General features: G+C 36.5%; 1 protein-coding gene across 4 annotated transcripts in view; it reads left to right on the top strand.

Moving 5' to 3' along the window:
• USP9X (ubiquitin specific peptidase 9 X-linked) overlaps positions 1 to 27369 on the top strand; it is a 123951-nt gene that overhangs the window by 21831 nt on the left and 74751 nt on the right. For all 4 annotated transcript variants that reach the window (XM_067723083.1, XM_067723085.1, XM_067723080.1 and 1 more), the window contains 9 exons: positions 9709 to 9962; positions 14262 to 14407; positions 16577 to 16656; positions 18703 to 18815; positions 20477 to 20695; positions 23261 to 23376; positions 23822 to 24073; positions 24150 to 24288; positions 26756 to 26908. In XM_067723083.1, coding sequence (XP_067579184.1) covers positions 9867 to 9962; positions 14262 to 14407; positions 16577 to 16656; positions 18703 to 18815; positions 20477 to 20695; positions 23261 to 23376; positions 23822 to 24073; positions 24150 to 24288; positions 26756 to 26908 — 1314 coding nt within the window. In that variant the 5' untranslated portion in view covers positions 9709 to 9866. The remainder of the gene's footprint in view (positions 1 to 9708; positions 9963 to 14261; positions 14408 to 16576; positions 16657 to 18702; positions 18816 to 20476; positions 20696 to 23260; positions 23377 to 23821; positions 24074 to 24149; positions 24289 to 26755; positions 26909 to 27369) is intronic.

The raw sequence follows: 27369 nt of genomic DNA, 5'->3' as shown, positions 1-27369 counted from the left end.
CACAAAAATGATGTGTTGGTGTGAAGGAAAAATGATGTCATGGCAAACCACGTGTACAGAGTGATGTAGTAATTCAAGTAGGAAAGCTGTGTTTCCCACATGGTACATGATAGTAGTAGGTTAGCTGTGCAAAACTCAAAGGAACCTATGCCTTAGCAGTCAGCAGTATGCTGCCATCTGTCACATATTATTAATATTAATAGTTCTGTTTGTATTTAGTTTGCAAATTTGTAGAAGAGCAATAAGCATAAGGAGTTGAATTCTGATTTCATTTATGCACATATTTAAGCAGCATTAAAATAGAAAGTAATTTAAGTTTTTAAAATGCTGTTAAGGTAGAACCAGGTTTGGCAAACTTGAGCCAGCTTAGTATACTGTTGATAGAAACCTGGTGCTTGGAGTCAGATGACTGGAACCAGGACTCCAATTCCATATTTACCAGGTTATTTCCCTATTTATTGAATGAAAAATATACTTATATTTCTACCTAAAAGGGTGGTTCATTTGTCCATTCTTTTACTCAACAGATAATTAGTTTACTTACTGTGTAGCACTGCATAATTTTGATGTCTCTTTGTTACTGGTTTCTTTTTATTTTTTAAATTAATTTTTGGCTGTGTTGGGTCTTCGTTGCTGTGTGCGGGCTTTCTCTAGTTGCGGCGAGCGGGGGCTACTCTTTGTTGCGGTGCGCGGGCTTCTCATTGCTGTGGCTTCTCTTGTTGCGGAGCACGGGCTCTAGGCACACAGGCTTCAGTAGTTGTGGCTCTCGGGCTCTGGAGCGCGGGCTCAATAATTGTGGTGCACGGGCTTATTAGTTGCTCCACGGCATGTGGGATCTTCCTGGAGCAGGGCTCGAACCCGTGTCCCCTGCATTGGCAAGCGGATTCTTAACCACTGCGCCACCAGGGAAGTCCCTACTGGTTTCTTTAGTCTTCCTATTGTCACGTTTTCTTTAGAGCCAGCACAAATTCTGATACGAACGCTGTGCTGTGAATTGTCTTACAGATGGTAAGATTTGAGTTGAAAGTTTTTAAAAAGTAGGGCAAACTTTTGAGATATGGTAGGATTCTGTGTTAATGTAACAGAATAATAAAAGCAGCTATATTAATATAACTGTTGAGGCTGTTCATTCATTTTAAAGTTCAACCTGTGCAAGTATAATATGTATGTCAGGAGCATAGAATCCTGGTAATTTATAATTGGGAGAATACTTTTCCTCTGGACTGATTTGGAGATCATAGGGCGCCTGGGAATAAGAATTGTTGAGCGTACATAGTGATCTAATTAGCATTTCAAGGGAGAAAAAACCAGCACTTGTTAGAATATCTATTATTTGTTGTGTGCGTTCTGTGTACATGGCACTTCACATACATTCTTCCATTGAAGCTTCCCAGCAATCTCTGAAGGTATTAGCCACCTTGAAAGAGAGAAGAAGATACTTGGAGATTAAATATGATCTGTTTTAGGTATATCTGTTATATTTCAATGGCTGAAAAGCCTCATGTTCTGCAAAAATCATGCACCAAAAAGTAACAGGGCTTATGGGGGAAACAGGATTGAGAGCAAACTGATCACTCAGAAGCTATGTAACTTTGTAATTAGAGCACTAACAAAAACAATAAGAATTTCAATAAAATAAACAGCACAGTTTAAAAGATCCTAAACTCCTGACAAATTATGGTAAATGTAGGACTTTTTTTTTCTTCTTCTTTTTTAAGGTAACCTAATAGAACCCTTCCATATAGGGAATGGTTGAGGTTACTGAGTTAGGGACACAAGGCTGAAATAAAATTCAAATGCACGAAGGTCAGGAGGAACAGTATACATACTTACAAGACAGAGCATGCGGCCAGACTGAGCCAAGAAAAATGTAGGGTGATGGCTATCTGGTCCAGACCTTTATCCCCAACACTCATGCTGCATTCAGCTGCTGTTACTTGGTACAAAACATTCATGTGTTGAGGGGGAAATTGCTTATGAAGTAACATGATTTGCAGGTGTGTTTACTGGCCAGTGAGCTAGCCATTTTTTTGTTTGTTTGCCAGTGAGCTAAATACCATTACAAAACTACAGGTATACCTTACTTTATCACGTTTCGCTTAATGCTCTTGGCAGATAATGTGTTTTTTGCAAATTGGAGGTTTGTGGACACCTTGCATCGAGCAAGTCTGTTGCCATTTTTCCAACATCATTTGCTCACTTTGTGTCTCTGCCAGATTTTGGTAATTCTCACAATATTTGAAGCTTTTTCATTATTATATTTGTTACGGTCATCTGTGATCAGTGATCTTTGTTACTGTTGCGAGAAGATTGACTTGCTGAAGGCTAAGGTGATGGTTAGCATTTTTAGCAATAAAGTATTTTTGAATTAAGGTATGTACATTGTGTTTTTAGACATGATGCTGTTGCACACTTAATAGACTACAGTATACTGTAAACATAATTTTTATGTGTACTGGGAAACCAAAAACTTCGTGTGACTCGCTTTGTGATATTTGCTTTATTGTGGTGGTCTGGAACTGAACCCACAGTATCTCCAAGGTATGCCTGTACATGTTTTGTAGCAGAACAGACTTCATATTTACCAAGTCTTTTTTCACTCCAAAACCCTCACACATGTTCCATCCTCAGTACTAAATTACAAATAGTTGTCTTTAAAGTGTCTCCCCTCCAGTGGAATGTTATTTGAGAGGAAAGAGAACTAATACTTAACTGGACAGCTCTGTCTGACATTTAAAGATAATCATTACCTCATTTAATCAACAACCATAGCCTTGTATCCTCAGGTGAGGAGACTAAGTCCCAAAGAGGTTTGGGAACTTTGCCTAAGGTCACACAGTTAAGTTCTAGAGTAGAAATTTAAGTTCATATATTTCTGGTTAGAAAATTGGTTTTGTGTACCACACTGCATCTGGCAAAATAAGTTTGAGATCTTTAACAAGAGTGGTTGACTAACACATTTAATAGGATTGATGAAGTACCTCTGTTTCTCCCCTCTATGGTCTCTCCTCCTATAGCACTGAAATAGAAAGAGCAATGTAGCATAGCAAGGGGATAAGCAGAACGGTTGGTACCAAGGTATCTAGATTTGAAATTTGATTTGCTAGCTTTGTCCCCTATTAGTTACTTCATTTTAGTCAGATTATCTTTATGTACCTCAGTTTTTTGTCTGTAAAATGGTAATAATGAGTACTTACCTTTTGAGATTGAGTATTAAGTGAGTTAATAGATGAAAACTTTTAAATGGTACCTGGCACATGGTGACTGCTCAATAGATGTTAACTGTTTGTCACTCCTAATTGCTTCTCTCATTTCCTTTTTGGTTCGTTCTTTTTCTACTGTAATTCTATACCGTTTTCCTCATTTCTCTCTTCCCCTCCCCATCTCTTCATATCATTGATTTGAAATAGATTAAATATAGTTTGTACTTATGACTATTGATGTTTCCATCACTTTCTAAGTTTTCATTGATGTTTTGGGTGAATATGTTTGGATGCCTGTTGTTTGTAGGGCTGGACAGTTTTTAAAAATAGTGATTGTGAGGACTTGTTTTGTTTCTTAAGGTAAGTGCTGTGAAGCTATTTTAGTCTGACCTTTTTGTGTGCCGAAGTTTTTAACATTAAGCAAGAAAAGAAATAGTGTTACGATATATTTCAGTGACAACATCTTACCTTAGTTTTTTTTTGTTTTTGTTTTTGTTTTTGTTTTTTTGCGGTACGCGGGCCTCTCAGTGTTGTGGCCTTTCCCGTTGCGGAGCACAGGCTCCGGATGCGCAGGCTCAGTGGCCATGGCTCACGGGCCCGGCCGCTCCACGGCACGTGGGATCTTCCCAGACCGGGGCACGAACCCATGTCCCCTGCATCGGCAGGCAGACTCTCAACCACTGCCCCACCAGGGAAGCCCCCCTTAGTTTTATCTTTAAGGAGAATTCAGAATTTTTATTATTTGTAGATGGCAGGATTTTTTACCAGGAAAATCAACTGAGGAGCTAGTAAGTGATTTAAATGATTACCATGGCAAAATATATCTATTTAATTTTCACATGCTTGTGAAATTTCCTTTGGATGAATTCTAATTTCATTCCACTGTGTTCAAAGAATATACTTAACTTTCAATCCCTTACGTTTATTGAGACTTAATTTGCAGCCTAGCATATGGTCAGTCCTGGAGGATGTTCATGTGTACTCAAGAAGACTGTATATTCTTGCTGTTGGGTAGAGTGTTCTATAGATGTCTGTATGATCTAGTTGGTGTATAGTTGTTAAAGTTTTCTGTTTACTTGGTGATCTTCTGCTTAGTTTTATCCATTATTGAAAGTGGGGAGTTGAAGTCTTCTCTTTTTTTTGGCCCGCACCGTGCAGCCTGTGGGATCTTAGTTCCCCAACCAGGGATCGAACCCGTGCCCCCTGCAGTGGGAGTGCAGTGTCTTAACCACTGGACTGCCAGGGAAGGCCCTGAAATCTTTTAACTATTATTGTTGAATTGTCTGTTTCTCGCTCCTCTGTCATTTTTTGCTTCATATGTTTTGAGGCTCTGTTAGGTTGTGTGTGTGTGTGTGTGTGTGTGTGTGTGTGTGTGTATAAAATTGTCATATTTTCTTCATGAATGGACCCTTTTATTATTGTAAAATGTTCCTCTTTACCTTTAGTAATATTTTTTTGTCTTACAGTCTTTTTTTTCTGATAAACATATAGCCACTCCAGCTTTCTTATGGTTGCTGTTTTGCATGATGGATATTTTTCCATCCTTTTACTTTCAACCAGTTTATATCCTTGAACCCAAAATCTGTCTCCAGTTGACAGCATGTGGTTGGATCTTTCTTTTTTTCTTTAAAAAAAAAATTTATTTATTTCGGCTACACTGGGTCTTAGTTGTGGCACGTGGGATCTTCATTGTGACATGTGAGATCTTCTTTTAGTTGTGGCATGTGGACTCTTAGTTGTGGCATGCATGTGGGATCTAGTTCCCCCACCAGGGGTTGAACCCAGGCCCCCCCTGGATTGGGAATGCAGAGTCTTACCCACTAGACCACCAGGGAAGTCCCTGGATCTTTCTTTTTAAATCCAGTCTATCTCTGTGTTTTGATTGGATTTTATGAACCATTCACGTTTAATGTCATTATTGATATAGGTGGATTTACATTTGCCATTTTACTTTGTTTTCTATATCTCATGGCTTTTTTCTTCCTTTCTTCTTCCGTTACTGATTTCTTTTGCCTTAAGTGAATGTTTTCTAATGTATTTTAATTCCTTTTAATCATTTTTTCCACTGTGTTTTTTGTTAATATTCTTTTAACAGATTTATTGAGACATTCACATACCATACAATTCATCCATTTAAAGTGTACAATTCAATGTTTTTGTCCTATCAATAATTTTTTTAAATTGTGTTGAAATATATATATATCACAAAACTTGCTACTTTAACCATTTTAAGTGTACGATTTAGTGGCATTATTTGCATTCACAGTGTTGTACAACCATCACAACTATTTCCAAAACTTGTTCATCACCCCAAGCAGAAATTTTGTAACTGTTATCCAGTAATTCTTCATCTTCCTTTTCCCCCAGCCCCTGGTAACCTCTACTTTCTGTCTATGAATTTGCCTATTCTGGATATTCATATAAGTGGAACCATACAGTATTTGTCCTTTTGTATCTGGTTTAATTCACTTAGCATGGTGTTTTCAAGGCTTATCCATGTTGTAGCATGTATCAGAACTGTATTTCTTTTATGACTGAAAAATATTCTTTTGTATGGATACACCACATTTTGTTCATTCATTGGTTGATGGACATTTGGGTTGTTTGCACATTTTGGCTAGTATGATTAATGCTGCTATAAACATTTGTGTACATGTTTTTGGTGTGGACGTATGTGATTTCTCTTGAATATATACATAGGAGTGGAATGACTGGGTCATTTGTTAATTCTATGTTTAACTTTTTGAGAAATTGCCAAACTGTTTTTCAAAGGTGCTGTACCATTTTGCATTCTTGCTAACAGTGTATGAAGGACCCACTTTCTCCACATCCTCGCCAACACTTGTTATCTGTTCTCCCCCTTTTTGGGTGGTAAAATGTACATAATGTAAAATTTATCTGTTTAACTTCTGTTTTTGTTTTTTGGCTGCACTGTGCAGCACGTGGGATCTTAGTTCCCCAGCAAGGGATCGAACCCGTGCCCCCTGCATTGGGAGCTTGGAGGCTTAACCACTGGACTGCCAGGGAAGTCCCCTCATGGCATTTTTGTGGGTAGCATTGTTTCAGTTTTAAAGACCTGGAAAATTAGAGTAGTTGTTACTGGCCTTTAAGATAGGGCAGCTTGTAAGTGGCAGAGGTGAGATTTTGAACAAGAGTTATGTTTGAATCCAGAAGTTATTTTTACTTGCTCCATTCTCTGTCTTGCTCTTAATCTCTCAGCCTAGCACATTAAGGAAAAAGTATCCAATTCTTATGTGATGGTAGAGATGACTGTTAAAAACAGCAGAATAGAGCAGAGTATGCTATCCTGAGACCTGCTGTACCTTCCCAGCTGCGTTGGAAATCTAGAAATATGGGGAACTTAGAGGTAGAAGAAACTGAGAAACCAAGAGACAGAAAGGTGAGAGTATATAAGGGATATGGATGGCAAGCAGCTTGAGGCTTTGCCAATGGAATACTTTGCAAGAAGCAGAAGGTGATTTAGTTCTGTGGTCTGAGAGAAAGGTATTTTGTTTGGGGAGAGGTTTCATTCAGACTGCCACCTTTTCCATTTACTTTAATGTTATTTTGTTGAAAGGGACAGTCCCTTAGTTATCCACAGAATGCTTTTGTCTAGAATAATTTGTCCTCTGACTTTTGCCAGATATTTTTGATTTGTCTATGGATGGAGAGTTATTGGGATGCATATAGATGGAACAATGTTGAGCATAAACAAAACAACACGAGAATATGACTTTAAGATGTTTTAACTCAAATAATCTAATGTTAAAGAGTGCAAAGCAAGAGAGCAGTTAGTGCCGTGTGTGTGTATGTATGTTTTTTATTGTGGGAAAAATATATAAACAATTTTCAATTTTAACCATTATTAGGTATAGTTCGGTGGCATTAAGTGCATTAACATTGTGCAACCATCACCACCATCCATCTCCAGAACTTTTCATCTTCCCAAACTGCAACTCTGTACCCATTAAACAATAATTCCCCATTTCCTGCTCTTCCCAACCCCTGGTAACCACCCTTCTACTTTCCTTCTCTGACTGTAGGTACCTCATATAAATGGAGTCATGGAATATTTGCCCCTTTGTGACTGGTTTATTTCACTTAGCATTACATCCTCAAGGTTCATCCAAGTCAGAATTTCCTTCCTTTTTAACACTAAATACTATTACATTGTATGTATATACCAAATGTTGTTTATCCATTCATCCTTGGGTTGCTTCCCGGAAATAATTTTTGAAGAGCGATAGGATTGGTTTAGTGGACAAAGTAATAGAATTAATTTTTTAGACTTGCTTTCTATCTGTGCTTTGGTCAAGTCACCTCTTAGAGCTGTGGTTTTCTAATTTATAGGAAAATGCCACTTTCTATGTAAAGTGTAAGGATTTACCTTAAAAACACCACTTTAATTTTGGTGTGCCTCAGGGTTTCGTCCCCCCTCCCCAACTTGCCCAACACTTGAGAATATATTATGCTATTTCTTCCCACCCCCCAAGATTGTGACCCCCTCACTTTCAGAAGGAGGTGTGTATTCGGGGGGCTCCCAGATGATGCTAATGAATCCGTCTCCCACTCTTGTGAACATTAACGTTCTGTTCAAGACCCCCAAGTTCTCTTTCAATTCCTGACTTACAGAGTCAGTCGTCTAGTGGAGGTTTTCACCTCTGTTTCAGTGTTGAAAACTGTATTTGTCACTGACATCACTACTACCTACTATTCTCTACCCTCCTCTTTGAAAAGAAGTAGAAAGGAAAGGAAACTTGAGTCCAGGATTGTATAAGCCAAGAAAGCTCAGAGCTTCAAGAAGGGAGGTGGGGGTACTGGCCGCCAGTTGTGGCTAACGCTAAGAAGAGGGCAAACAGGGTGAACGGCAAGGGGCAGTCATTTGATTATCAGTTAATTGTCAATTAGTAGAGCATTGATGATCTGTGAAGCAGACCTCCCCCACCCCCAAATGTACATATTTACAAAGCTTTGCATGTAATTTTAGGGGAGTTAATCCTCAAACCCATCCATAGACCTCAGTTAAGACCCAGTGGCTTAAAACAGTTTTGATAGTTTAGATACAGCTAGATGATGAGAGAGTGGAAGGAGTGAAAGGGAAGGGAGAAGCAGAGGCATTCTTTTTAAGATTTGGGGGGAAAGGGAAGGACAGAGGTTGGTGATTTTTCATTTCAGTAACAAAGATTCAAGCATATTTATAGGCTAAGAACAAGGTTTCCGGGAAAAGATTGAGGGAGCATCATTCATTGGGGATCATGAGCAGTGGGATCAAAAGAAAGAGATTGGAGCAAATTTGAAGTAGAGAGAATGAAGTTGAATTGGTTAGCTGATACTTTGAGTGGTAAGAAAAAAAAATTTAAACAATTTGCCAGCCAACAGAAAGTGGCTGAAGATTTTGATAGGTGGGTTTTTCTGGGTTTTAAAATTGTCTACTTCACATAAAATTTTTTGTTAGTGTATGTAGGTTGTATAAAAATGGAAAACAAAAGTGAAAGCGAGGGTGTTCAACCATGTTATCTTTTAATTGTTTTTCCACTTTATGTATTAAAGATTTTTCTGTTTTTAGCCTCCCCAGTACCCGATGTTATCAGTCTTAAGCTTTTTATTATGCCAATTTGATAAGTGAAACAAAATCTTGTTAGAACCCCATCTCTGGGTTAAGTGATTATATTTAAGCTTGAAGTAAATACCATGGACTAAATGGAAGTGTGGTTGCCTTATAACCAAAGATCTATAAATCAGTCAGCTGAGGTTCTCAATCTCGTGGTACATTAGAATCAGTCATGGGGGAGATTTTTTGAAAAGTACTGATGCCTAGGCTTAACTCCCGAATATTGTAATTTATTCAATCTGGAGAGGGGTTTGGACGTCAGTGTTTTTAAAAGCACTTTGGATGATTTTACTACACAGCTAAGAATATAGAATTGAGGGTTTGGTGGTATTCCTCTATACACCTTTGCTAGATTTCTGCAAAGAGGAATTCCATTGTTAAACAGTTTGGGTCTGTAGCCCTGTCATGGCTCTGGGAGTGCCTGTGGCCAAAACCTTCCCAAAAGGGGAGAGTCAAGGTCATTTGACAAAATAGGTCGTATTGGAGGAGTAGTATACAGTTAACAATCAGATTTTATTACTTGGTTTATGTCTTAAATACATTGTAGGAATGTGTATATTCAAGGCATTGGCAAATTGAAGACAGTTTTGCCACTCCATAATTGGACTGAAATGACAACTAAGTGAATACCTTGATAATGTCTTTGGAATCCCAGGAAGAAACTGAAATATTATAAGGCTATACTTGTATGTTTTCTTGACATAACTGCTGATGTACTATTATCAGTTTATTAAGTTAAATATAGTATTGATGAAACTTTTCAGCTTTGTCCTCTCTCTCATTTATATAGCCACTTTCTCCTGACTAGAGTCACTGGTAATATTAAGTTCGAACAATTCCTTAGTTCATGTTTTTTATGTCTAAAACAATGTGCTTTTTTTCTTCTACTTGTAGGTTATGCAATGGTCTCTGCAAGATGGTTTATTCTTGAATTGGAGCTTTTTAAGACTGACAAATGCTGGTACTTCATCTTCTATAAGTGGACTATAATTTCTTTTTTCAAGACAACTACATAAGCAGACAAAATTGCAAAGATCTGCCCTGTGTCGAGTATGACAGCCACGACTCGTGGCTCTCCAGTGGGAGGGAATGACAGCCAGGGCCAGGCTCCTGATGGACAGTCTCAGCCCCCCCTCCAACAGAATCAGGTAGGATGTTTAAGATACTAGTTAAAGCTACATTGGTGTGTCTATTATGGGATATTAAATAATGGAGCATGTTCTGAATAATTTGTGAAGTAACCATAAAACTGTTATTTTAAGAAATATAAACATAGGTCTTACATAGTAACAAGAAACTCAAGGGCTATAGATGGTGATGCTTGGGTATGCAGGTCTCCCCCCCCCCCCCCCCCCCGCCGCTTTTTTTTTTTCCTGGTGTCTTACACTATCAGTAATCATTAAAATCAAGTATTGAAGCCCTGTGTCAGTTCCAGAGCAAAGCATTAAATCATTTGATGTAGCCTATGGTTAGAGTATGGATTCAAGTCATATTGCTTGTGTTCAAATTTTAGCTTTACACCATGCTAGCTTTATGACTTTGGGTAAATTATATGACCTTTACACCTCAGTTTTTTAGCTATAAAATAAGAATAATAATAGTATAACTACTTCATAGGATCATTAAGAGGATCAAATGAAATAATGTTTGCAAAGAGCTTAAAATAGATTTTGGTATCTAGATTTTTATGCTGGCCTCAAAATTCATAATATTCTTTCTTCTTCTATTCTCTGGATGAATTTGTATAAGACTTCAGTTATTTCTTCATTAATTATTTAGATTTTACTGGTGAAACCATCTGGCCTGGGGCTTTATTTTTGGAACGGTTGTAATTGCAGATCCAACTTTTTTTTTTTAAATAGGGGAATTTTCTGATTTTTTTGTTTTTCTGGTGGATTTTGGTAATGTGTTTTTCAAGGAATTTGTCCACTTCATCTAGATTGTCAAATTATTGGAGTAAAACTTTATAATATCCTTTTTTATTATCTTTTTAATGTCTTAGGGCCTGTGGTAGCATCTCCTTTTTCATCTCTGATACTGCTAATTTGTGTTCTCTCTACTGATTACTCTTTCCTAAAGGATTTATCAATTGCATCAAACCTTCCCCCAAACTAATTTTTGGCTTTAACTCTCTTCGCCCTTCCCACTTACATGCCTTTTTGTGTGTGTGTGTGTGGTACGCGGGCCTCTCACTGTTGTGGTGTCTCCCGTTGCGGAGCACAGGCTCCGGACACGCAGGCTCAGCAGCCATGGCTCACGGGCCCAGCCGCTCCGCGGCATGTGGGATCTTCCCGGACCGGGGCACGAACCCGTGTCCCCTGCATCAGCAGGCGGACTCTCAACCGCTGCGCCGCCAGGGAAGCCCCCACTTACATGCTTTTAACTCTTATTTCTTGTTCCCTTAACTTCTTTTGGGTTTGGATTGCTGCTGTTTTTCTCATTTCTTGAAATGTAAGTTTAGATAATTAATTTTCAGCCTTCTATTGTATGTAATTTTATACTGGGACATATTAAACCACATAAGACAAACATTAAAACTTGTGATATGCGGCTCAAACAGCACTTAGAGGTGAATTTGTAGCTGAGGTGCATGCATGTGAATCACAAATTTGCTGCTTACAGTTGGTACATGTTTGTGTAGAATTCTGTATGGATAAGTTTTTAGGCAAAAGTACTGTTATTGTAGAGTACTTACATTTGTCATTTGTGGTTAAGTTCTTATTGTCCAGCTATTATAGATTACGTATTCTCTCTATTACAGGTATGATAGGAAAGAGCTGCGTGTGTGTGTGCGCGCGCGTGCGCTGGTGCACTTTCCCTCCCTCCGCCCTTCCCCCCTTTCATCCTCTCCCTCTGCCATTTTAGAGAAGTGAGCAAGTCAGGTTTTAATGGTTTTTTTCCCCAAATAAATGTCAACTTTATTCCTTTTCCTCTCCAGTTCCCACTTTTGGGACATGTAATACTTAAGTATATGGCCACGAGTCTTGGACAGAGTTGTTAAGTCTTTCCTGTGTCATAAATTTGTTAGCCAGTACTCATGTTTCTTTAAACATAGTCTAAAGTTTGTGTTGGATGCCAGAGATTTATATTTTTAAACCAGGAGCTTGTAGCTTGAGTTCCAGTATCTTGCTCTCTTCTGTTTCATACCTGCATCTTGCATGGACTTTTAACATCTTCTGCAGTGTTTGTGGTTTGCATGGCTTTAGAAAGAAATTAAACCTCTAACCTTACTTTTATTTTTAAGGTGTACTTGATAATTCTAAGAGCTCTTAGATTTGTGATACTCAGCTTAATATTATGTATCTGCATTATGTCCTCTTCCTTTAAATAGCTCTTTACATTTTTGAGGATGAATGATAATTAAAAGAAAAAAAGGAACAAACAAATTGCATTCTTTTGGTGGGGGGGGCGCCACTTGGCTTGTGGGAACTTAGTTCCCCAACCAGGGAATGAACCCGGGCCCTCAGTGAGAGCACGGAGTCCTAACCACTGGACCGCCAGGGAATTCCCACAAATTGCATTCTTAACTATCTGTAGAATCCCTCTTTCACTTTCTTATTCTCTACTTTTTAATGTTAGGATTTTAGTTATTTCAGAAGATTTGACACTTACTGGACCAAGAGGAAGCAACCATAGCATTAATCACTACCCAACTTACGGCTTACTTTGAAAATGCTTTTTCATATTGGCATAAAGGGAATTTCTAAAACCAATCAGATTTTTCACTTAATCTATAATAGTTTTTAAAAGAGTGTTCCCATAGGAGAGAATTTTAGGCTCTAGTATATATAATAGTAAAGCCCAGTGATAAATGAAACAGCCTTGGCAAAGGCCCTATGGGATGAACAATCTTGGGAGATGTTCATGGGAGGGTGCAGACTTTCTGGAATGGAATTTAGTAAAATATATGTCAGTAGCCCTAAAAGAAATAATTTATACTGTTGTAGTAATTATATTTCCAGGGTTCTGTCCTAAGGAAAAATTGAAGTTCAACACAAAGATTTATATATAAAAGATTCAGTATAGTTTTGTTTTATGTTAGCAATAAAAATTGCAGAATGCTAAATGTCCCTTAATTTTGTTTAATTAATACTATGTGGCCATTAATCAGCTCTTTAAAAAAGATTGTTTATGATGTGGGAAAATACTCAAATGTTGAATGGAAAAGGACACAGACTTAAGCAAGTATAATCCCAATTTTATTGAAAATTTATACATGTATATAGACAGGATTTTGGGGGGGTCACATAGAAGAAAAACTGCAAGGAAATAACTGAAAATGTCATTGGTGCTTATCTGTTGGTGTGGTATTGCGGGTATCTTAATTGTTATTTTTGTCTTTAGGATTTCTGTGAGCATGTATATAATACATATATACCAGGGGAAATGGGCCTTTTTAAAAAGTAATGAAGCAGACTTCCGAAGTTACATACTTGAAATGCAAATATTTTTATTGGGCTTCTGAAAAAACTTGAATTCTGTTCTATAGATTTTTGCCTTGAAACTAGCCCTATAGCACCTGCGTAGTGTTCGCCATCTTAAGTAAAAGTTTGCTATTTACTTGCAAATTGGCTCTATGAGTTCATATATAAACTTTGTAAGTAGAATATATTAATGGTGGTATACCCACCTGTCTTCAATACAAGTACTTATTTATGCATCTGTTCAATAAATGCTAAAATGATAGGGAAAGGGGCCTTCTTTAAAAGGGCCATCAACCTACAGTAGGTAGAAAATTCAAGAATATACGAGTAAAAGTCAGCTTAAAATTTAGATTAGTCTCAATTTGAAAGAGAAAAATACTATCTGCTTTCAAAATTAATAAGGGTCATAAAAGTTCTTTCACTTAATTGTGGAAATATTGTACACAGCTAAAGTATGGGGGGAAAGGAAAAGAAGCACAAAGAATGAAGAATGAAAGAATAAAATTAGCCTTATTAGTTGAAAATGGTGTGACTTATTTAGAAACCACAGTGAAGTTTTAATAATTATTTGGATAATAGTTGGAGACTAGGGGCATTGTGGAATAAAATTTATTTTTTCTCTTCAGAATGAAAAATAAATGTTATATCAGAAACTTTTTAATCTGTAAAATGTATACAATAATTTCTATCATGAAGGGCTCATATAATGGGAAATGTAGGCGGAGAAGCAGTATACACTGTGGATAAGAACTCAAACTTTAGAATTAGACCTGGATTCAGACCCTGACCACAGAATTGGAGCTCTGTGACCTAGGGCTAATTACTTATTGTCTGAGTTTGTTTTTTTCATCTGTTAAGTGGCAGAAGAATACTTCCTTAGGCTCTTGAGGATTAAATGAAATTATTTTAAAGCATAGTAGCACAGAGACTGCCTGAAACATCATAAACTTACAATGATCATATCTTCTTTAAAAGTTTACATTATTTCCCCCTAATCTGTGTTGGTGTTTGAATTTAATTAAGACTTCATCACCTGATTCTTCCAATGAAAATTCCCCGGCAACTCCCCCAGATGAACAAGGTCAAGTTGATGCCCCACCACAGCTTGAAGATGAGGAACCTGCATTTCCACATACTGACCTGGCAAAGTTGGATGACATGATCAATAGGTGAGTTGATTTTGTTTTGCTTTTTAATGTGTGTCATACACAGGAAAAACAAAAGTATTTCAGCACAGTGATTAGTACTAAGAAAAGAGGAAGAGTAGATAGGAATATCCCAGTAACCATACTGCCTCCATAAATAGCCTTAACATCTTAGTCATTGCCAAGTACTTTGCAACCCATGGTTCTTAATGGATTTAAAAAATGAAAGGAAGTAACAGTGTCAATAAAGTGTTCAGTTTAATGATGATCACCCTAGCTGGTGTGTTACTGAAGTAGAACCGTATGTGTGATTTCCCGTTTTTTTTCTTATTAGCATGTGGGTTACTGGATGACTTTAATACTTTTTGCATGGCCCTGAGGTAAACCAGGTCATAAGAAGATTGAGTTCCTCAGAGCCTGCCCCTTTGTGAACCCTTGATTAGTTTGAGACATTTAACCATCTCAGCTATTTGTTTCTCCTGATCTTCATCTCATGGGGGTGGTTCAGAGTATACATTTTCATACTCATAGTACAAACACTCACCCACACCCACCTCCCCGCCCCATGCTTTGATTATTTGGAGTAAGACTCTGAGAGTGTGAAAGTTTAAGCTTGTGTGTATGGGAAGGAAAAGATTTAAAGAAGATAAGGGAAGAGCGTTTCAGGGAACCATCCTGTATGTCTGTGGTCTTCACCAGGCTGTGAGCTCAACAAGTGAGTCCCAGGGAGGTGTGACACATCCCTCCAACCCCCCAAAAGAAAAGTAAGGAAAATACACTTACAGGCACTTACTTGCCTTAGTAAGTTTACTTTTTAAAAATCAGTTAACACCATTACATATATAATGTCAGGGGAAATAGAAACCCTTTGCATTTTTAAAAAAACATTCTGATTACATAAGTAATATAATGTAAGTACATCTTGTTAAACATAGAAATATATTATGTCAATAATGTTCTTTGTAATTTCCTCTGTAGATACACACCTCCCAACCAAAAGTTGCTACTAACAATAAGGTGTACATTCTTCCAGGTTGTCTTTGTGTTTATTATCATATGTGCTGCTTTCTGTACAAATATGGAGTTCTTACTATAATATCATTTTATAACTTGTTTTCCTCACTTCATTTATTTTAAATATTTTTCCTATTAATATATATTTAACTCATTGTTTTTAAATGTATATTTGAAAGAACACATTAAATGTGATTCTTTTGGCGGATGCCTGTAGTAATGGTATATAATGAATTAGTCAAACAAACAAACAGTTGTATAAAGTTGTAATGTCCCTGCCCATTCTTTGTAGCAGAGTTATCATAGCAAAAAGTTGTACTGTTACTTTTCAATTTTTGACTGGTGGTTGCTGATGATAAAGTGTACTTCTTACGCTCACTCAAGGGCAAAGTTGCATGTTAGCAAATCTGCAGGGGGAGAGAAACACAAGTGATGTTTTTTTATGTAAATAAAAACAATGAGAAAGGGTGGTATACGTTGGTTTCTAATAGATTATGTGGTCATGGAGCACTTTTTATCAAAATGGGGTTTTTTGGAGCACTGGGTAAGTTGGGTGGTAGTGAGGGATGAAGGGGTAGGAAGAGGATGGACTCCCAGATGGTTGGGCCGCTGGCACTGGGAGCAGAGAAAGCACCACCTGGGTGTATGCTGCATCGTTGTTTGAGGGAGGAGGGTGCCTGTGGAGGCATAAAGACTTGGAGACCTATGTCTAACTTAACCTTCAGGAAAAGTTGAGGCAGAAATTAGTCATTTGCCACCTAGATTTTTTCTTCTTTGTGAGGAAGTGGATGGACAACTAAGAGGTTCATCATGTCTCCTTTAACCTGAATCCTGAAAGAGCACTTTCCTATGAACTCTAACAATAGGTATCCATTTAAGTGATACTTGATTATTATAGTAGTTTTATATTCTGTGTTATTAAAATAATTTTATTTTCCCTTCTCTCATTGCTATATCTTTTGTTTGACAGTTCCTTAAAAAAATTTTGTTCGTAGAGACAACAGATGATGCTTAGTCCCACAAAGCAGATGTTCTGCCAACCTTGTGGTTTTAATATTTTAGTTTCATTTTAATATTTTTATGGTGCGCTAAGTGAGTAATTGTAATTAGTAACTCATTTATAGTGTCTCGTTCAGTGTTCAACCAATAAACATCTTTTCATATTATTAAAACTCTTAGGCCTCGATGGGTGGTTCCAGTTTTGCCGAAAGGGGAATTAGAAGTGCTTTTAGAAGCTGCTATTGATCTTAGTAAAAAAGGTAAGTTTAAATGGTCTTACGCTTTCCATAATGTATGCTACTAGCTAATAGTTTCACTTCATGCCTGAAGACTTTTTCTGTGTATTCCTAGACTAGAACATTTAACTAAGTTTTCTTGCTATGGCTTATGATTTGTCCCTAGAGCAAGGGTTCATATCCTTCGGACAGCCTTCAAGGATGTTTGTGAACTCTCTGAAGTTATACGTAAAATTTGTATATATTCATATTTAAACTGTTTAGCTTATGTGTTGATTATTCTTTAATACACAGAAAAGGTTTGGATTTTCTCTAAAAGAAAAAAAGACCTGAAAGATGAGGTCCTGTGTTTTTTTTAAAAAGTAACCCAATTAAAAGGAGTCATGCTGTTATTCTTGTCTAGAAGTAAAAGCTTAATTTTGGAATTAATCATTATTTTTTTCAGTGACTAGTTTTCTTTAGGTGCAATTGAATTCTCTTAGCAAAGGGCTACTATTGTAATATCTACTCATTTTTAAGGCATTGGAGATTAAAATAAACAGCAATAACATTTCAATTTCTGAAATAGGGTAGCCAGGGATGTGTTCTAATTATCAATAGGAATCATCACAATTGAAATTATATGTTGTAAAAATTATTGTCTTTAGTACCTTGCTTAAGTCTGTCTCATTCCACGGCAAGGGTAAAATTTCCTTTGTCTTAGAGTAATTACCCTCCTTCATTTAAGGAACGTGTCGTTACACCTTACTAATCTTAGAAAACCAATCTAATGAGCTATGAAAATGCATTATCAGATAACCATTGTTTTCACCACTCAGATTTCTTTTGTTCATTTACACATTTATTCATCAATTCAGCAGATTTTTGAAGGCTTCTGTCCTAGACATGTTTTAGGTCCTGACTGTACAGTGATAGGTAAAAACACACAATGGTATTTCATTTAATATCATTGACATTCATTGGAAATGCAATCCCCTCCTCCTCCCCATATTTCTTTGGGACCGTGGTTTATTTTAATTTTAAGCAAGGTTCAGATTTTTTAAACTACAGTACTGGGCTTAAATGTCATGTCTGTTGTACAGCCAAAATCAAATAATACTCGTATGTTCAAACTGAATGGCTTTTCATTTTGTCATCAAGAGTTAAAGGTTATTTTGTGTGTCTGGGGGCATGTAGCTCTGTTGCCTTTCTGAAATCAGGTGAAATTAAAAGAAAGATATAAAGAAGCATAGATGTTGAGCCAGTGGAAGAGACTAATACGGAAGATGATAATTTATCTTTAATCGGTGAAACTCTTCTGTAGAATAGTAGAATAGTATTTGATGTCAAATGGATAATGTACAACCAAAATGAGATTTTAAAAATAGTTAAGAAACGTCGTTTTTTAAAAAAAATTTATTTTATTTATTTTTGTCTGCGTTGGGTCTTCATTGCTGCACGCGGGCTTTCTCTAGTTGCGGCAAGCCGGGGCTACTCTTCATTGCGGTGTGTGGGCTTCATTGGGTTGGCTCCTCTTGTTGCGGAGCACAGGCTCTAGGCGCGCGGGCTCAGTAGTTGTGGCGCACGAGCTTAGGTGCTCTGTGGCATGTGGGATCTTCCCGGACCAGGGCTTGTACCCGTGTCCCCAGCATTGGCAGGCGGATTCTTAACCACTGCGCCACCAGGGAAGTCCCCGAGAAACGTCATTTTAAAAATTTTAAGATTTGTTGTCAGAGAGTAAAATACTGTGAAGTATTTAAATCCCCTATCACATGGTACTCATAACCGTTTTGTATTTAAGGTCGGTCCAGTGTCATAATTTGAAATAGTTTTGATTCATCTTAATATTACTTGGATTAATGTACTCTTATACAGTTAAGTATTTTTGAAATTCATTGAAGATTATTTTTGTTTCTGAATCTGTTACCTTTTTGACCTCTTATACATAATGCTGTGAGTTTTGTTCCAAATCTAGTCGGCATTTGTTAGCTGTTACTGAATATTTTACAATTATTTTTATCTTATAATTGGACATTGTAAGACAACCAGAGAAATATTTTGTTTACATTAATTTTTCTCTCCTTTTCTTAGGCCTTGATGTTAAAAGTGAAGCATGTCAGCGATTTTTTCGCGATGGGCTAACAATATCTTTCACTAAAATCCTTACAGACGAGGCAGTGAGTGGCTGGAAGTTTGAAATTCATGTGAGTCTTTCATTTAAATTTTGAAAATCAGATTTATATAGTGATGAGTGTGTTTTCTTATATAGTATATTTGGTTATATATTTGATCCATTAATTAAAGGATTTTAAAATGAGAAACTTTAAAAATTTCTTAGTTATAATTTCTGTTGAAAGAAGCATGATCATTTAGAATGAGTGAGATTTAGAGTTAGAAAACATTGGTTTAATCTGTCTCCTTGGTTCTCAAGTGCCTTGTGACTTTTGACAAGTGACCGTATTTCACTGAAAATATGACAGTTGTGAAATGCACCACTCACTCACTTTATGTACCACTGAGGAAGGAAAACATCCAAGATGGGAAACTGTTATCTGAGACACAAAGCGTCAATGCAGAGAAATAAATTTAACATACAGAAAGAAACACCAAAGAAACCTGCACATTTCAACTTTGGCACCTGGTAGAGGGGGAAAAAATCTCTTAAAAACTTAAACCACAAGCTAGTATTCAAACAGTTTTGAAGCCTGAATTCAAATCAGAGTTGTGATACAAAAAATATCAGATGGGGAACTTAAAGTGGTCTCAGGTTGGTGGTGTCCCCAGATGACTGGCAGAAACCAAGACAAATCTCTACAAATACCTTCAGTCTAGGGAAATGCACTATACATTGATTATGTGATACAATCAGATTCCAGAGATCTTAAAAAGTGATAAGAAATGTGCATTTTTAGATTGAAGTACCATAATTACTCCAAGTCTCTGTTCTTTTTTTTTTTTTTTAACATCTTTATTGGGGTATAATTGCTTTACAATGGTGTATTAGTTTCTGCTTTGTAACAAAGTGAATCAGTCATACATAAACATATGTTCCCATATGTCTTCCCTGTTGCGTCTCCAAGTCTCTGTTCTTGTTTATAATATGGAAATATGGTTATAAATTGTGAAGCAGGGCATATTTTTATGCCCTGTGAACTATTTCTCAAATATAACCATAGCATAAAGATACCAACATCTTCTAATTCAACATGTAAGTTTTTAACTATAGAATGGAAAGTTTGGGAGTGGTATCAGACTTTTGCATTGAGGCGTAGATAGCAAACCTACTCCACCTGGGATATTTGATGATACATTGTTTAGATTTTAGAATTGTTGCCTCTAGTCAGAAAATTGCATAGAGAAAGCAGTGGTAATTTGCATCGTCTGGGGACATAGAGCAGTGCCTACTTCATTTTGTAAGTCATTGCAAATAGCTTTTGAAATTAGGTACTATATAAATTATAAAGTAAATGCTAATTTCTTTTTGATATATAAATTTGATCCCAATATTAGTAAAATTAAACATAACTCAAAAATGATCGGTATAGCACAATTGAGAGGTCATTATTAAGATATAATTAATCAAGGGCTTCCCTGGTGGCGCAGTGGTTGAGAGTCCGCCTGCCGATGCAGGGGACACGGGTTCGTGCCCCGGTCCGGGAAGATCCCACATGCCGTGGAGCGGCTGGGCCCGTGAGCCATGGCCGCTGAGCCTGCGCGTCTGGAGCCTGTGCTCTGCAACAGGAGAGGCCACAACAGTGAGAGGCCCACGTACAAAAAAAAAAAAAAAAAAAAGATAATTAATCAAGATCAGAAGATATTTCTGTTTGGAATGGTTTGATCTCATTAATTATTCTTTATATAACAGAGGTGTATTATCAACAATACTCATCGCCTGGTGGAGCTATGTGTGGCCAAGTTGTCCCAAGACTGGTTTCCACTTCTAGAACTTCTCTCCATGGCCTTAAATCCTCATTGCAAATTCCATATCTACAATGGTACACGTCCATGTGAATCCGTTTCCTCAAATGTTCAGTTGCCTGAAGATGAACTCTTTGCTCGTTCTCCAGACCCTCGATCACCAAAAGTGTGTTGGTTTGTTATTTTCAAAGTTAAATATTACAGTTGTTTTGCTCTGCTATAGAACTTTAAATGATCTGAACCTACTGTTAACATGGAGGAGGGTAATTTCACATTGCTCTTAAAGGGATTTTGCATTATTTTGTAATTTTTTTTTTTTAATTTAAAAATATTTTTGGCTTTCTCCATGTAGTTAGTCCCCATTGTCTTCTGCCCAGCCTCTTGGGAAATAGTCATAATTTGGGTTGGTATGAAACAGAGCATATTTTTCCTTTTAAGTAAGAGTAGAGTAGGAGATTACTTCTTTGACCAAGGCCTGGCTAATGTGTCATAGAACTATAGAAATTACAAATGAAAGTAAAATAGCAAAACTTACAAATATCAATGAAATATATATAGTATACATAAACGTAAAAGTTCTCCAATGTAAATTTTCTACGCCAGCATGAACAGAATGTACATTAAAAAATGCATCCCTAAGCTGTACTTCTTTTAATTAAATAATTAACCATATATAATTTTTAAACTTTAGAATTTAGGAAGACTTAAATATTGATGACCTTATTTTTTTAAAAAAGGAAAATTTGAACATATATATATATATTGTTTGGTTTATTCTGTTAAAAGTGGAAGTCATCAAAACTTATTGAACTTCGAGCTGAGAGTTTCTGGTATTTCCCAAGGTTCCTATTGTTGCCACTTCAGGCTTTTTTTGTTTGAGTAAATCAAATTAATATTTAAATAATGGCAATCTCTAAAATATACCTGTATTTTTTAAAAATTTTACCTAATTTTTTGCTCTGTAGGTCAATAGTAATCTATAAGAGTCTCAAAGAGAACAAGTTGATTTAGGATGGCTTCTGGTTGAAGGCATTTTTAAATATCTTTCTTTGAAGCCTAGCTTTTCTTGAGTATTATTAATTTTTGAGTATTCCTAATTGCATAAGTGTACAATGCAGCTGAAAATATATGAGATTAGCTTTAGCCTGATTCTTTACTTTGTGCACATATATATACTGTGTTATATATACATAACTGTTGAGTATATCAGCCTAATTGTCTCATTCCAGTTACTGGAGAAATAAAAATACATTACATAATAAGTATGTACTTTCTTAGAATTGCTGAATGCTAAAAGGGACTTGGTGAATTAAATGCTCAGATTTTTAATTTTTTTTTTACATAGCTTAATGATTTATTGCAAAATGAGCATCCATGTAACCCACTCAGGTCAAGAAATAGTACCTTGTCACTCCCTGGAGGCCCCCTTCCACACTCCCTCCCAATCATTGCCCCCTCTGGCCTTCCTAACGTTAAGTAATGTCCTAACTAATAAAATCATTTCCTTGCTTTTCTTTATAGCTGGACTCAAGCACATGTCCATAATCCCTGTAGTTTAGTTTTGTCTATTTAAAATACCTTATGAAAATTAAATTGACATAAATTCTTTTGTATCTGACTTTATCTCAACAGATTTCTTTGTAAGAATCAGAGTTTTAATTGTTTTGATTTAGCCTTTTAAGGCCAAAAAAAAGGGAAAACATTATAATGAACTTACATAGAAATATATGGTAGTTGATTTATTTGAGAATTTAATTGATTTAGAGTCTCATAAAAATCATATCAAAACTACCATAGTGTCTCTTTAAAGCAGTTACCTTTTACTTAGCGTTTTCCCTTTGTCCTGAACACTGCTTTTTGTTTGTTTTTGAATAGCTGTAGAAATTATTTTTGCTTAAGACTTAAGTAGAGAAAGTGCCCCCTTTTTCCCCCTCTTGTTTTTCTTCCCTCAGTGACTTGCAAAATGTGGCCTTTTAGAAGAAGGCAAGGAATTAAACGTTGTCTTAAGTACGTGACTTTTTAGATACATTTGATTCTTTTATCTGTATAAGCTTTTGATTCCTTTTTAATTTGCCTATCCCAGCTGCACTGTACTTGTGAGTTACTTGCTATCCCTTAGAGAAGAGGTTGAAAGATTAATTCTTACTATTGTATTGTGGTACCTCTAAGATGAGAACTAGGTGTATTCACATGAGTCAAAACAGAGCATCAACCAGCATGTTCTAGTTAGGAACAAAAAATAGAATACCAGGGATTAGTTTTTCTTTGGCTTTAAGATTATTGTAGTTTTAGGGTGTTTGTAGTTATTCACAACTACAACAAAAAATAAATTCAAACAATATCTTAGGTTACCAAATATCTTTTTTTTTTTTTTAAAGAGTCTTTTTACCCCCTTAAATTTTTTAAAATAGACCTTCAGATAATAAGGTATTCTCCTGTGGTGGAGTCTCTGAGATAGAAGCGTGGCTTCTAATTCCTGTTCACCAGCTATATCGTTAACAAACAAACAACTGTGCCCTAGTGATCTATACTACTACTTATGCTTTTCTCACAGACAGGATTACTGTGAACAATATGCAATATTCCGTGTCTTTTTTCAAAGATGGTTTTACATAATAATTTTATTGAATTTCCTGTTTCTAGTACGTTTCAATCAAGAAATTACTTCAGATAGCATTCCCCCCCCCCCAAAAGCAGGAAGTTAACTTTTTTATTAACTGTATTGTTGCAGGGTTGGCTCGTGGATCTTCTCAACAAATTCGGCACTTTAAATGGGTTTCAGATTTTGCATGATCGTTTTATTAATGGATCAGCATTAAATGTTCAAATAATTGCAGCCCTTATTAAGTAAGTTATGTTTTAAAATTAATCTTCAGTGCATTATAGAAATTGCTACTTAATTGCTTGATTAAAAATTGTTGCTTTTTTCAAATGTGGTTTCTTCTCTTTAGCTGGTAACTTGGATTTTTTATTTTTTAAAGGAAATTACTCTGGTTTTTTTTATTTTTTATTATTATTAAAAAAAAAATTTATTTGGCTGTGCCGGGTCTTTGTTGCGGCACGCGGGATCTTTGGTTGCAGCATGCGGGCTCTTAGTTCCAGCATGCAGGATCTAGTTCCCCAATCAGGGATTGAACCCGCACCCCCTGCATTGGGAGTGTGGAGTCTTAACCACTGGACCACCAGGGAAGTCCCCGGATTGTTTTAAAGTAATAGGTACAGTCTGAGTTCAGTCCTAGTTGAATTGTAAGAAATTGAATATTAAAAGAGATTTTTGTCTCTCTTGTTTCAGACCATTTGGACAATGCTATGAGTTTCTCACTCTTCATACGGTGAAAAAGTACTTCCTTCCAGTAATAGAAATGGTTCCACAGTTTTTAGAAAACTTAACTGATGAAGAACTGAAAAAAGAAGCAAAGAATGAAGCCAAAAATGATGCTCTTTCAATGATTATTAAATCTTTGAAAAATTTAGCTTCAAGGGTTCCAGGACAAGAAGAAACTGTTAAAAATTTAGAAATATTTAGGTTAAAAATGATACTTAGGTAAGATATTTACCTCTTGAAATAATTATTTATGTGAATGTTTAGAATCGTATTTAACACTGAATTTCTCTTACAGATTATTGCAGATTTCTTCTTTTAATGGAAAGATGAATGCACTTAATGAAGTTAATAAGGTGATATCTAGTGTATCATACTACACTCATCGGCATGGTAACCCTGAGGAGGAAGAATGGCTCACAGCTGAACGAATGGCAGTAAGTCCTTTGATTCTACTTTCATGAATAAGAATCTATCTAAGGCAAAAATCAGAATAGCTCTACTTAAAGTTAGTAATGTTAACATTTTAAAGTAAACTTTTGAAATTGGGAGGTGTTTGGATTGATCTACAACTCTGTTAATCCTGAGAACTTTTTGTGATAACATGGTTTATTATTTGGTATATTTGGTGATATGTAATTGTTTGATGATAATGGGTAGCTTAGCACATCTTTGATAAGCTTACTGCTGAATGTAGGTCTTCTGAAATAATTATTAGCTTGTCGGGTGGGGGGTTGAAATTGAGTAAATAAAGGTGATTTGGGAAATAGATTGGGTAGTATCTGGTAGCTATTGAATGAAGTGGCCTATTCATTTGATGAATTCCACTTAAAGATTTTAAAATAGGAAATAGAATTATTGGAATAAGATACACATGAGTTAATGTTTGTCATCATTGTAAGGACTTCGCTTAAGCACTTACATCATTTTGATGTTGAAAGTTTAGGAAACTTTACCCTAGATAATTTGCATATATTATAGTTTAAAAATGAATAAGAATGCTACTTAAATACTGAATAACTTCAGTGCATACTGTCTGACAGTACTGAGGAGACATCTGTAAAAGAACTGTCCTTGACCTCAAGGAGGCCTCAGTTTAATAGGAAAACAGTGATTAGAATGTGATAAAAGGTATGTGGAGGATGCCTAGACACATTGGCCCTGTGTTAGGGGGTCAGGTGGTAGACATGTAGTTTTGTGTATCTGATTTGTCTGTTCACCTTGTGGAAAGTCGAGCACAGAGCTACTCAGTGTGGTCTGAGGTCTGGTTCTGGTCCTTGAGCTGTTGCCAAGGCTAGATGAATATGGCAGATGGCATTGAGTGTTTAGAAACTTCTGTAGCAATTTCATATTGCCACATTTTAATGGTATTCTACAAAAATATCTGTCTGTAATAGATTAGAAGTAAAAAAGGGCCTTTACCAGCTGAGAAGTGTACTTCTTTTCTCTAGCACATTTTGGGGCTAAATACTTTTTATTCTCATTAAATTGAATAGTGTAAAATCATACAGTGTGGACTGTTACCTTTGTATTGTATCATGAGTTAGTTTTCTTTTGTTGATTTAAATATTAAATAAGTACCTGTCAAGCAATATAGCATAGTGTTAGAGAAACAGACTTCGGTAGCTTTCAGCCTTGATTCAGATTCTGGTTCCAACACTTCTGAGCCTGTTTACTTTTCTGTAATAGGGTAATACAGCCCTCATTACGATTGCTGAGAAGGTTAAAAAGCTAATGGATAAGCAATAATAGTGTAATTGGTTAATAAATAAAAGTAAAAAGTACCTTTTCACCCAAATCAAAACTGGTATAAAAAAATCTAAAGATCCTGAAATAAGTCCTATAATCCACCATACCTAAACCATGGTGATTGCTACATTTATTTATTTATTTAAAAATTATTTTATTTATTTATTTTTGGCTGTGTTGGGTCTTCGTTGCTGTGCACGGGCTTTCTCTAGTTGTGGCGAGCGGGGGCTACTCTTTGTTGCGATGCGTGGGCTTCTCATTGCGGTGGCTTCTCTTGTTGCGGAGCACCAGCTGTAGGTGCGCAGGCTTCAGTACTTGTGGCTCGCGGGCTCTAGAGCGCAGGCTCAGTAGTTGTGGCGCACGGGCTTATTAGTTGCTCCACGGCATGTGGGATCTTCCCAGACCAGGGCGCAAACCCGTGTCCCCTGCATTGGCAAGCGGATTCTTAACCACTGCGCCACCAGGGAAGCCCGATTGCTACATTTAAATAATAATTTTCTGAGTAAATGCTGGAGTAAAATCTTTTTAATGATTTCACTGTTTCTAATTCATGGAAACATTTCTGTATGTGCAAAATTAAGTTCCATGAAATTATTGTGATTTTTCATAATTTTGTATCAAAAGAACACATAACCATGTTCCATTGTGCATTATATTTTGAGTTGTTTTGTTTTGTTTGTTTTTTGTTTTGTTTTTGTTTTTTTGCGGTACGCGGGCCTCTCAGTGTTGTGGCCTCTCCCGTAGCGGAGCACAGGCTCCGGACGCGCAGGCTCAGCGGCCATGGCTCACGGGGCCTAGCCGCTCCGCGGCATGTGGGATCTTTCCAGACCAGGGCACGAACCCGTGTCCCCTGCATCAGCAGGTGGACTCTCAACCACTGTGCCACCAGGGAAGCCCATATTTTGAGTTTTTAAATTCCTACTAATGTTTAAAAGTGTGAACAGGGACTTCCTTGGTGGTTCATTGGGCAAGACTGCGCTCCCAATTCAGGGGGGCCCGGGTTTGATCCCTGGTTGGGGAACTAAATCCCACATGCATGCTGCAACTAAAAAAAAAAAAAGAAAGAGAAAAAAAACCCTGGAAGCTAAAAGTGTGAACAATACTTTATGTATATATTTTTAGAAGCTTTGAAACAAGTGTTTGAATTCTATTTAGGAGTGGATACAGCAGAACAATATTTTATCCATAGTCTTGCGAGATAGTCTTCATCAACCACAGTATGTAGAAAAGCTAGAGAAGATTCTTCGTTTTGTCATCAAAGAAAAGGCCCTGACCTTACAAGATCTTGATAATATCTGGGCAGCGCAGGTAAGGAATTTAAGATGGTGGCTCTTTGGTTTGTAAAAGAAATGTACTAAAAACTAAAGAAATGGTAATAGTTGTAGTTAAAAGGGATGAAGACTTATACTGTTTGACTTTTAGTATAGGTAAATGCTTATTGTTTACAGAAGTCCTGTCAAGAATCCTTTTGAGATGGCCAGTAATATTTTTAAAATAAAAAATATTCCAACATCTACTCTATGTATTTGGTAAAGGTTGGCAATTTGTAGGTTTTAAATAAGAGGCAAACGTAAAATAATAAGAAATGTCTATTGAAAGAGTATAAGACATCTATAATTGGTTTCTTCATATACTGAAAACAAAGAACTCCGATGTCAGGAAAGTTAAATCACTAGATTATTTATAAAATCCTATAATAATCCGAAAGATTAATAGCTTTTAGAAGGATAAGTGATCTTTGGTCTCAGAGACAGAAACTATGTGATTCC

Source organism: Pseudorca crassidens, chromosome X, assembly GCF_039906515.1.
Source record: "Pseudorca crassidens isolate mPseCra1 chromosome X, mPseCra1.hap1, whole genome shotgun sequence".
Taxonomy (NCBI): Eukaryota; Metazoa; Chordata; class Mammalia; order Artiodactyla; family Delphinidae; genus Pseudorca; species Pseudorca crassidens.
The sequence above is the reverse complement of the archived record's forward strand: the minus strand, read 5'-3'. Positions and strand labels throughout refer to the sequence as shown.